Below are 12660 nucleotides of genomic sequence, written 5' to 3'. Positions count from 1 at the left end.
ATCCACAACACTCACCAGTCAAGGAGTCAGTTAAAGCTGACCCAACGATCCCCAGGAAGATCCACAGACATCAGCACTCAGGTGTCTATCGGAGATGAGACAGACTCCATGCCGCTTCCTTTAACATACCAGTCATCTTAAATAGCCAGTGGCATGGTTGAACACATCAAAGCAATCACAAACCATCTAGTACCTGTCTGAGTAATCTTAAAGTTGTCAATGTCCAGCCACAGCCAGTCTCCTTTCCAATCACAGAATCCCTATAGCTGAAATTAGCTCTTTTTTTAATGTCAGATCATTGGCTAACAAAGCTTTTTTGGTTAATGATCTGATAATTGAAAATAATCTGCATTGTATGTTTTTAGCTGAGACCTTGCTAAACAGCACTACTGTTGTAGCAACACGAATAGAGGCTTGTCCTCCGAGAATGTACATCATTGGAATATCTCATTCTTGAGCTCAAAGCAGAATTGTCAGTGCTCATCATTACATTGTATCGGCCACTAAAATATTCATCACTATTTCTAGGAATTCTCAGAGCTGATCTCAATTAGTGTCACTAGATACGATGGTTAATCCTGAACGGAGACCTGAATATTCATATTAATAAAGAGGATGACTCCAAAACTGTGGAGCTTATAAATTTACTGGACAGTTTTGAACTCACCCAACATCTAAATTATGCCACTCATCAGCATAGTAACACTTTAGACTTGGTAATGACAACAGGGTTAAACACTAACAATGTTTCAGTATTTGAACCACCTATTTCTGATCAGCATTATGTGTTTTTTGATGCCAACCTAACCTTAACAAAGACTAAAAGGGAATTTTTGGTTCAAAAGGGATTCCTAGATGACAAGGCTGAAACAATGTTTTCTAATATTATGAGACTATTATATGTTATATTATTTTACACTGCTGGAGACTGAAGCTACTTGGGCTTGGTAGGGTGTCATGGAGGGCTGGGATGTCTTCATTTCAAGCCGACTTGATTACTGTAAGGCACTGTTTACTGGCCTCCCAAAAGAAAAAAAACACTGAGAGACTTCAGCTCATTCAAAACCATGCAGCTCAGCTATAAACCAGAGGAGAGAGGTGCTACACAGTGTACACATTAATCCAGTTTTAGCTTCATTGCACTGGCTCCTCCTTATATACAAAGCCCTTAATGGGCTACGACCAAGCTACATTGCTAACCCCCTTGTTAACTATTTGCCTTCAAGAATACTGCAATCATCTGCTGCGGGTTTATTGGAGATTCCTAACAACAGCCGAAAGAAAGTTAGGGTTGCAGCCTTTGTCAGTTACAAACCAAAACTATAGAACACACTACCTATAGATATCAGGGAAGCCAGCTCACTAAATATTTTTTATAGAAAGCTAAAAGCTTATCTTCAGTTTAGCATTTGACTAGATTTTCTCTCAGTCTGCTTCACACTTATTCAAAACTGCACTTCTTTTAAAATGTTATATTTTACTTGATTTTATACATTCTACATATTCTATGTTTTAACACCTCGTTTTTATTTTGTTTTATTATTATTATCATTATCATTATTATTCAGTATGAATTCTTTTTTATGTGTCAGTGGCTTTTATCTTCCATTGTCAGAATAAAATCAAAAGTTTTGCTAGAGTTGTGGCATGTTCCCGTCATCTCAATTGTTTGGTGTAAAATGCTCATTAGTTGTGCTCAGTGACTTCTAAATTCACCGAAATGTCAAATGTTTCAAGAAATAGACTACACCCAGGCTATCTGATCTTGCACAACTGTCTTCAAGCCTGCTTGATATGCAAGCGTGATAAAAATCGACGACACAGGAACATCCTCCTTTGAGAGACATAAATACAGAGACCACAGTTATACATCACTTTATTCCGTCCTTCAATGTGATATGAACTACACACAGCTGACTGGTGAGTTCTGCATATTTAATGTGTAAACTTACATATAGTTTTATTTATATTGGATTTCATTTATACATAATCCATAATTTACATTTTATATTATATATATTACATTTATATTTAACCTTGTTACGCAAGTTACTTTTTTAATAGGAAACTTTTTGTGCAACATGTCAAAGTACATATCATGAAAAGATTCATACATTTTTAGTTTATACATACATTGTCAAATGCTTATTTTCACAGCATTAGCTTAGTTGTTGTAGTAAAATACTATTTTCTTGCACTGTTTTCTAATGTTAATTTTGAAAAATAGTAAAGACTAGACTTAGACTGTTGTATGAAATTTTCAAATTTATTTGTGATAAAATATTTTTCTCTTTTATGTTTACAGTTACATTTTCTTGGAATTTGGATTTTGAAATCCAAAATGGCCATGTTTTTTATTATTACTTATTTTAATATTTGTAATGTATTAAAATGCTTTTCAAATACTTTCAAATATGCTCTTGTGTCACACCGCTGGCACAGATTTACCACAGAATGTCTTTTCATCTGATCTGTGGAAAAGTTGAACTGGGTTATGTACAAACACCAATGTTTTCTCTCTGTTTTTCTCTTTAACTCAGATGTTATTCTAAAGAATAAGGAAGAGGGTTGAAAAGGGGAAGTGGCAAATTCATAAAGTAACAGCTGTTTTCGTAATTCTTATTCAGTCACCTGACCCACAACTGTTTTTAATAGAAGCACCTGAAAATAATCTCTTTTTTTAGATTGTCTTTCCAAAATTTCCCACCAAATTTCCACCAATTTTCTCTATTTTGTTTAGACTAATTAATAACACAATTTTAAGATTTAATTTGTCAAAATGATATCTAAAGATAACAAAAACTTCACCATGACCATGTTAAATTTCACAACTCCAATTCCTGGTGATGGAGGCGGCGGCGGAGGTGGCTGCCCACCAGTCCGTAGTCAACTGGAGGGTGCCATCCTGCCCCCTGTTATCACCATCGATAGTCTAGCTAAGTGTACCTATATACAAGTGTGTGTGTGTGTGGGGGGGGGAGACAGTGGCTAGATGGCTGCAGTCACCTGGTGACTGAGCACATGGCATGCCGACAATTTGGCTGACAAAGGGAACTACAGAGATAAAAGGCCAGACATGTGGTGTCTTGAACCACATGTGCTGCTTGTTTGCAAAACTAGGTTTTAAACCTCTTAACTGTGTGGTTCTCTATTCAAGACCAATTGATGTAGGATCAAGGTGCCAGGTTAGGGAGAGGTTAGTTGCATGCAAGGCCTAGTTACTAGTTACTACTAGGTGTAATATGTGTTAAGCATGCTGTCATTAACCTAGCAGTGTGGCTATGCAGTAACCTGACTATGAACAACAAGGACATCACAACGATAGTTCAATGAATAACCTTAGCCAAATCAATACATGTACAGTACATTGATTAAGTTAAACATTCTTGCTTTGCCGTGCTATGCTTCACTATGTTGCTAGGCTATGCCCAGTTGTTACCAGTCCATGAAGAAAGAGATGCTTTGTGGTGTGCTGCTTCTTAGCTGGTGAATCCGTGGAGGAAACAGGCTAAGAAGGGTTTGGCTCCAAAGCTGAAAGGATGCAGGATTTGCTGTGTAACATGTGGTCCCCTAGTGAGTCCCAACATGAGGAAGGTTACAGTCTCCTCATCGCTCCACACAGATCTGATGTTTATACAATATTTTAAGATTTCTTCAAATTTTCAGCATTTCCACTCAGGTTTCATTATGCGTAAATTGAAAAAGCAAACACATCTAATGTCCATCTTGTCCCCATGATGGAGTGTACATAACAATTATGCCCCCTGACCGCACACACATAATCAATATAAAAACAGTCCACGGACCAAAAAATGTTGGAACCCCTGGTTTATACAATCACATTCTGGGGACTCTCCTTTCTTATGGGGACAAGACTCAAGTCCCCATAATGTAAATCATTCAATTTTAGGGTGCAGACTGGATTTAAGGGTAAGGTAAGGTTATGTTAAGTCTCCAGGAAATGAATGTAAGTCAATGTAATGTCCTCTAAGTTAATGGAAACTGTATGTGACTGTGTGTGTTGGAGTGTGTGACCCACCCCTCTCCTGTTGCTTCTCACACACGTGCTTCAAGCTTTCCGCAACATTTATAATGGTGGCACCTCAAACCACGCTGCTCATTTCAGTTGTTGATGCTGACAGTGAAGCCACAGAGTAGAACTGTCAACACAAGACGTTCACCACCTCCGCCCTGGTGGACATTCTGCTCTGTATCTACATGGTGAGAGATCTCAATTTGTTCTGGTGCTCTGTTGCTTCATTTCTTCCTTTTTCCTTGTTTTTTTTTTTGTGTGACCAAATTTTTATTGGATGTTTTTATTCTGATGTGATGAACAGACAGAAAGTTGTAACATAATAATATATATATATAGTCCCAGTCAAAAGTTTGGACACACTTGAGGTGTGTCCAAACATATGTCTGGTACTGTAAATATATACCTTTAAAAATGGTAACAAATATATATTAATGAATGTTGTTACTTCCAGGGGTGGGAATCTGTGGGGATATCATGATTCCATTCAGAGTTGATTGTCAGTTGATTAATAGAAAGCTGGGCACTATTTTTAGGCTCTTACTGCAGTTCACTGTGTGCCAAACCACTGACTCATGTGCTTTGTCCACCAATTTGTAATTTGAATGCATTTGCATTTTCTGAAGATTCAAGAAAAGTGGCGCAGTTTCCAGACACTCTGTGTCTATTTCAGATCCATACTCCGAGACCAATGAAAAGAAACTTCCCTTGATCCTGCAGAAAATCATTGAAGACAAAGATAAGTTACCATTCAGTCATGAAAAACTAATCAACCAATATTGACCTTTTTACACCACTACATATGTCTGATATCTGAAATTATCATAAAGAACTATTTTCTGAAGATAAAGGCCTCTTTTATTGTGAGTTTCCCCCCCTTAGTTTAGCCTGGTTGACTTATCATAATAGTCATTCTCATGTAGAGGCTCTAAGATAAAGTCGTATTACATTTCTGTTCATCATTTCTGTTTCCGTGACTTGATGATGTGATGCAACATCCTTTTGCATTTTCTCATCTGATGTTTGAGGAAACATGTTGAAACAGGAAACCCTCAAGGGCTAAAGCCCAGTAACCATGTTTTTTTCACCTGAAAATATGTGTTTTACTGCTGTTTGGTGACGGGGCTCACAAAACATTTCTGAGGAAATAAACCCTTCAAACCTGCCTATTCAGTTTGTGTTGGAATGTGAAGGATTAAATGAAAGAAGCCTCTAATAACAGCCACTGTGCCAGCTGATATTATTCTCACCGTTGCTGCCACTGTTGTTTATGTTACTTTATTTGGGAAAACGGTCGTTAATATGCACGTCACTAATGTTGGCTGTGTGCACGCTGTGGTGTGTTTGCGTGTGTATGAGAGAGATGTGTAGGCTTATTAAATGTTGGTTTTGTGTGGTAGGAGGGTGGCTGTCATGCAACCATATTCTGCTGAAGTGCACACAGCTTGTGTGATGATGTAATTATTTCCAAGGAGGATTTCCATTTTTCCTAAGAGCGTCTCGTTCCTGACGTCATCACTGTCATGCCAGCAATGACAGGAAAGGAAACCTTCTCATGTGATATTGCTCAAGTCCCTCACTATGTGCAAACTTGCAGAGTAAGGTCAACACATCATGGTAGAGGAGCAGTGTGCACTTCACAAGTCAAGGTCAGGTCACAACAGAAAATTTAAAAAATATATAAAGAAATAAAAACAGAAATAAAAGACAGTTTACAGAAAATAAAAGCTTAAGGAAAATCAGGAAAAGCTCTTATCACGTATCATGCACATTTCCAGGTCTATATTTATATTCTGGGGCTTTACTGATATACCATTGCATGTTTTTTGTTTGTTTGTTTGTTTGTTTGTTTTTGCTGATTGGCCAGCTTCCAGAAGATGCCCCTCAGCAGACTAACAGCAGTTCAGGAGGCTAAAGAAACAATAGTTTTTGTATATAACTTCTCTTTCCTGTTAGAGCCCAAATCAGATCCAGAATATGCAAATAGACGACCCGTGGAACAACCTTAGCAACAGTTGGAATGTGCGAACAATCTGATGTCATCATGAGGTGGAAGTAGAAATAACATTGCCAACATGTTGACCATGTTTAATTACAAAAGGGATGATATGTCCCCTTAAAGAAGCGATTTAAAAGATGTTATGACTCAGCCACACTGATTTCCTCACACTACATACAATCTCATATGGTAAAAGATCAGAAATAAAGCAAGGAGAGAGTACAAGATGAGCCTTAAAAGTAGTCAGTAAGATCTTAAAATCATTTCTAAAACATTCTTGGAGCCATGTATGCAGAGGATAAAAGGTATGATGTGATAATGTCTCTTGGTTGTGTGTTAAAAGATCTTTGGTAAATGAGGAGAAACAGAATTCAGCTGTTTAGAGCTTTAAAAAGGTAGTTGGCCTATGGAGTTTAATTAGTTTCAAAACCCACACACATAGAAACCAGGCGAATGCATGTGATAGAAACGCATAGAACCGTAACTGAAGCAGAAAACCATCCTCACAAGAGAACATTTCTGCTCCGTGTACACAAATGCGGTCCTGCGAGCACGGGGCTGTGAGGAGCATGAGCTTGTCTCTCCTTATGTGCTCGCAACTGCTCAGTACTCACTCACTTTGAATTGACTTATGAGACTTTGGAAGCGAGGATGGAATAGACAGTCCGCTCCTTTCATTGGTTACTCTGATAGGCCTTTTTTCATGTGAAGCACTTGGTGGATGTAATTTCTTATGTTGTAAAACACTTTGAGCTGCATTTCTTGTATGAAAAGTGTTACACAAATAAAATTATTATTATTCTTATTATATTAGCCACCATGACATTGTGGCAACGTGAAACCTGTCTATAGCACGTAACATTACAGGTGTTTAACCATGTGCTAAGACAAAAGTTAGCAGCCAACATTACAGATATTTTACATTTTAGCTGCATGTTAGTCTGTCTGTTGGCTAATGAGAGAAAATCTTGAGAAATGGACTTCAGGGTGTGTGATCTTGCACAACTGTTTTGTGAGAGACATAAATAACCAGACCAAAGTCATACATCACTTTATTCCCTCTTCCAATGTGATATGAATCACACACAGCTGACTGGTGAGTTCTGTATATTTACTGTATTAAATGCTAAACTTACATATAGTTTTCTTTATATTGCATTACATTTATACATAATCCATTATTTACATACAATTATATTTAACCTACATGAGTAATAATAAGTTATTTTTTCTAATGGGAAACCTTTTGTGCAACATGCCAAAGTACATATGATGAAAAGATTCATACATGTGTAGTTTATACATACATTTTCAAATGCTTATTTTCTCAGCATTAGTTTAGTTGATGTAGTAAAATACTATTTTCTTGCACTGTTTTCTACTGCGGACTTTGGGAAAATAGTAGATAGAGTAGACCAGACTTTGACTGCTGTACTGCTGACATTTTCAAGTTTATTTGCGATAGACTATGTTCCTCTTATATATTTACAGTTATATTTTCTCGGAATTTGGATTTTGAAATCCAAAATGTCCAATTGTAGTGTGTCTTGAAAACTTTAAAATAAAAATATACTATATGTCATTCTGATAACCAACTTTTATTAAGACTTTACTGGTTCAGTTTGCCATTTAATGCCATTTAATAGTTTTATTATTATTTATTAAAATGCTTTTCAGATACTTTAGCAATATGCTCTTGTGTCACACCACTTTTTATCTAAAAAAAGTGGAACTGTTGCATGCACGAATGAAAATGTTCTCTCTTTTTTTCTCTTTCACACAGATTTCACTCTAAAGAAATAGGGAAGAGGGCTGAAAAGGGGGAAGTGGCAAATTCTTAAAGTCATACAACTGTTTTTCTCATACTTATTCTGTCTCATTTGTCTTTCCAAAAATTTCCATTAAATTGATTTGTCTATTTTGGATGGACTATATTAATAGCATAATTTTAAGATTTAATTTGTCAAAATAATAGAGTATAACAAAAACTTCACCATGACCATTTCAAACTTCACAACACCGATCCCTGGTGGTGGAGGCAGCAATGGCAGTGGATGCCCACAAGTCAGTTTACAACTGGAGGGTACGATCATGTTACCAGTCCTCACCGTCATACTGGGGTTGCTGGGAAACATAGTTGCTCTGTGGATCTTTTGCTTTAAACTGAAGGCCTGGAACCCAAACAACCTGTTCCTCCTCAACCTGATTATCGCCGACTTCCTGGTTCTCGTGAGTCTTCCTCTCAGGATCGATGACTTTCTCAGAGGCCACTGGGTGTTTGGTGATGGCTTGTGCAGGATCAGCCTCTTCCTGATATTTTCCAACCGCTCAGCCAGCATCGCACTCATGACCGTGCTGGCAATTTACCGCTACTTTAAGGTGAGGACAGAAGTATGCACATTATATTATTGTCCACACTCTGATAAACCCGAAAATGCTGTTAAAATTTTTTCATACTGAACACTTCAGTAGGTTATTTGTATTATAGCATAATACCAAAACCCTCAACAATGTCGACTGATTGGTTTGCTGGTAGTTTTGAGGACTTTTTTAAAAAATAAGCATGAAAAACTGAATGCACCAACAAGTGATGAGTTTATCCTGTGTGATCACATGACAAGTCAAGTACATTTTATTAATATAGCCCAAAATCAGAAATCACAAATTTGCTGTACAACCTGTACATCATCTGTCCTCACTGTGAATTCAGAAAGAACACAAAGCAAATTTTGAGGCGGCAAAGTCAAAGAAAAACAATACTAAAGGTATTTTTCACCAAGTGTGCTGCAACTGATGCAAAGACATGCCTCAACAAGTTGATATTGTTTCAAGTTGTGGCAGAACTTGCCTGAGAATCATCATATTTCACAATGTTTTCTTCAGTATCAAAGTAATCTAGTGATAGTTGTATGTACATCATTGGCTACACTGCAAACAGGAACTGCTAATAGCTGTTGTAAAGGAGACTAGAGTGAAAGCAACATCAGCAGGCTGAGGTGAAACAAACACAGTAAAGAAAGGATCAACATCTGATTGACTTTATTTTAATCCATTAAAATACGCCTGGATCACCCAGCAACTGATTCTTAGGATTGGCACTAATTGTTAATTTAGACTGTGACTGTGACTCAATGAAACACTGGCCTCCAGGAAATGACAATATAACATCAGCTCACTGACAGTTTTGCTGTAATTGAGGCAAATGATCATCTCTGTCCTCTTGTTCTAGGTGGTCCATCCTCACCACCGGTTCAGCCGTATGACCAAGAGACAGGCTGTATACGTGTTAGTGTTTGTCTGGTTGTTGGTCATCATTCCTCGGGTTCCCATACTGGCTAACAACTTCATCGAGGTCCACGACCACAGAAGCCAGTGCTTATTCTTCACTTGTTCTTCATTCACCACCCTGGTCACCACACACCGCATCCTGGCGGTGCTGGAGTTCATCATCCCGCTGGCCATGCTGTTGTTCTGCTCCATCCGGATTTCCAGCTTCTTGATGAAGCGGCAGATGGGAAAACCTGAAAAGGTGCGCAAGGCGATGAGGGTGTGCAACGCCATCGTCGCCATGTTCATAGTGTGCTTCTTACCGACCACGGTGACGACCATCGGGCTGAGGGTCATCCGCTCGTATCACCCGCCGAACTGTGACACCCTCAACACTTTCATCCGGCTCACCATTGTGTCTTTGTGGCTGAACTTCCTGAACTCGGCTCTAGACCCCATCTTATACATCTTCTCCAGCTCCATGTTCAAGAAGGCGCTCTGCAGCTTGCTTCCCCGTTTCCTGCGCTGCAGTCAGGACGCAGGAGACGCTGAGATGACTGCATCCTCAACTGAAAGTCAGTCAGTCATACAGAAGGAACTGAAACCCCTGAGGGCTGACAGAGGGAATGAAGCCATGTAATAAGCTTTTCTTCCAAGACAATGACTGGATCATGCAGGACTAGTATTTTGCACTGACTTGTCTGCTTGTTTTGCATGTTTCATTAGCTTTTTTTATGCTGTTGAAGCTTTGTTGTATGTCTGTGAACTTTGTAAATACATTAGCTTTTCAGTCATTCATCATTTATTAGATCCAAACTCAGTTATGCTTGTAAATATCCTTCAAACTTCTGTGGTTAAACAAATTACAGATGGGTGTTTTAATTATTATTTATTATTTAATTAATTTATTTCTGCAGCATTCCATCAAATGGAAATATTATACTTAACAGATGTCACTCATTTCAATTGATATGTTTTCCGCGGTAATTCTGCAGAAGGAGGGTGAAATAATATATCCAGTTGCTGCAGTGCTCACCAACAACCACCAGGTGGCACATGTGAGCAGTCCAGATGCGGTTTCTTTGTCTCTCTGTAGGGTAGTCAATACAAAATGGCGACCATGCTCGGCAAGCAGACGCAATGGGGGAACAGAAAAACGCCATGAAAGTGTTTGGGAATCAGTCATAGCATTAATATGTAATATATTATATTTTATATATTACATTTTCTGCTGGGCCTGTACAGTATACTTACATGTTACACAGTTTTAATTTCAGAATGGACATTTGTGACCCCGTCTACACACTGCTTTTTGTAAGACGTCAAAAGCCAAAAAGGTTGGAAACGCTAAAATAGCACAACACCTTTCTATTGTCCTCCTTCTCATCCTGGCTCTTCTCACTTTAAGTCGCCTCCTCAGCTCAGGAGCCTCCAGTTCTGCTTCCCAGTAAAGTAGTTCCCGACGGCCTGGTTCATCTTTTATCTCAATAGTTGTTTTACCTTGATCGTTTATTCTTCATTAAATCAAATGTGAACCACAAACAATAGGCTTTACAGGGGTTTTTCCCCGCCGTTGGCTCATGATGTACAGAAAATTAGGGGCTTGTGAAACTTTGAAGCACTTTGTGGAAAAAAAAACAACAGAAGTAGTATGAAAGGGGACAGCTGTTGCTTTATTATTATAAATAGACATTACTTTGTTAGTGTACAGTTGTGAAGTAATCAGCTGAGCTTAGCAAATTGTACAACATCAATTGTTTTGGGCCATAAAGTTATTTTGGAGGACTGCGGGTGGCCTCTGTGCTGGGGTTATTGTGCAATACCAGGAAGAACGCATCGTCTCAAACTGTCAACGGAGCTTTCAGTGTGCTCATGACCTTGTGAGTTCTTCCATTCATTCTTCCAAGAAGGACCAGCAAGAACATTCTCCCCAAGGACACAAGTCCATTCTTTGCATTCTTGGATTTGAGAAAGGCCCCTGATTTGATACTATGGCAAAGCCAGAAATCCCATTCAGCCACCTCCTTTACTAAATTTTTTTTTTTTTTTTTTACAAACATTAACAACTGAACAGGAATTTTAGGGCATTTCATTATTTAAGCACACAGGCTGCGTTAGAATAACAGTTACATATTAAATATTGGCCTGTAGCCTTCAAGTAGAAAGCAAAGCAGCCCAAAAAACAGTCATTTCAAATCAGAGGAACTGTATGACATGTCATGGGCGGCTGTGGCTCAGGAGGTGGAGCGGGTCGTCCACTAACTGGAAGATCCGCAGTTCGATTCCCAGCTCCTCTGCATGTCGAAGTGTCCTTGGGCAAGATACTGAACCCCAATTTGCTCCCAATGGCTGCGCCAGCACCCTGCATGGTAGCTTGCCGCCATTGGTGTGTGAATGTGCATGTGAATGGGTGAATACGTCTTGTGGTGTAAAAGTGCTTTGAGTGGTCGAAGGACTAGAAAGGCGCAACATAAGTGCAGTCCATTTACCATGTTGTATCAAAAAATACAGCTGTGTGATTATGTGCTCTCATGTTGGTTTGCAATCCTGTAGGTATGACCAAAACTTTAAGTGTTTTAGCATTTAAACAAACTCATTCTTGCTATATTAGAATAAAAACACTGAATTATTGAGTGAGGTGTTGATACCAATGATAAATAAAAAAAACCTGGTATTAGTATTATTTTATAACTGCTGGTATTGATTTGGTATCTATGTATTGATTATTGTGACATCCCTGATTTTATCCACTTGGTAATGTGGCTTTCAAGTTGTTTAGAAGTATGCTTCCCAAACTGGGATCTGAAGACCACCAGGGATCCTTGAGAGGGCTGCAGAGATTCCCAGCAAAAGCACTAGTGGATTAATTTCACTTATATTACACTAACTTCCAGGGAATGTACCTTCTTAGAGGGGATTTTTTCAGACAGAATCCTCTCAAACACGGGTCTGTGGTCTATTTATTTTGGAGGTCCTCGACATGGAAAAGTTTGAGATCGCCTGGTTTCTCAAAATCCCAACAGTGCTTGATTTTTTTTTAGCTTCCATTTATGGCCATTGCTCACTTTTTTCTCCTCTGTGAAGTGTGAGGCAAAAAGTTATGTTATCACGTCATGTCATGTCATGTCTGAATTTTAAAATCTGAACCCATGATTTGAAAGTTTGTGTTGTTTATTAAAAGAAATTCTGAATGAAAGTTTTACAAATTTCTGCTTTGATTCTTTCATCAATTTAGTAAGTAAGTAACTAAACATAATAGTATGAATATTTATAATATTTTAGTCATTGTTCAACACAGGCCATTTCAGTAGAGGCATTAGAGAGAACTTTGTTTTACTTTTAACAGTACTTTGCAGGTGGG

At 38.4% G+C, this 12660-nt stretch overlaps 1 protein-coding gene across 4 annotated transcripts; it reads left to right on the top strand.

The window, feature by feature from the left end:
- The first annotated feature begins 2360 nt into the window (after window positions 1–2360).
- Window positions 2361–11793, top strand: LOC137172157 (hydroxycarboxylic acid receptor 2-like). 4 transcript variants are annotated; one of them, XM_067576446.1, is made up of 3 exons: window positions 2361–4221; window positions 4707–8411; window positions 9262–11793. In XM_067576446.1, the coding sequence occupies exons 2-3, from the start codon at window positions 8028–8030 to the stop codon at window positions 9937–9939; spliced, it is 1062 nt and encodes a 353-aa protein (XP_067432547.1). In that variant the 5' UTR covers window positions 2361–4221; window positions 4707–8027; the 3' UTR covers window positions 9940–11793. The 4 variants fall into 4 exon arrangements, with proteins under 4 accessions (XP_067432547.1, XP_067432545.1, XP_067432546.1 ...); XM_067576444.1 differs by having other exon boundaries at window positions 4660–8411; XM_067576445.1 differs by lacking the exon at window positions 2361–4221 and having other exon boundaries at window positions 4361–7128; window positions 7816–8411.
- The last annotated feature ends 867 nt before the right edge of the window (window positions 11794–12660 follow it).

The sequence above is a fragment of the Thunnus thynnus genome, chromosome 20, assembly GCF_963924715.1.
Source record: "Thunnus thynnus chromosome 20, fThuThy2.1, whole genome shotgun sequence".
Lineage (NCBI taxonomy): Eukaryota > Metazoa > Chordata > Actinopteri > Scombriformes > Scombridae > Thunnus > Thunnus thynnus.
Note: the sequence above shows the minus strand (reverse complement) of the source record. Positions and strands in the feature narration are given on the sequence as shown.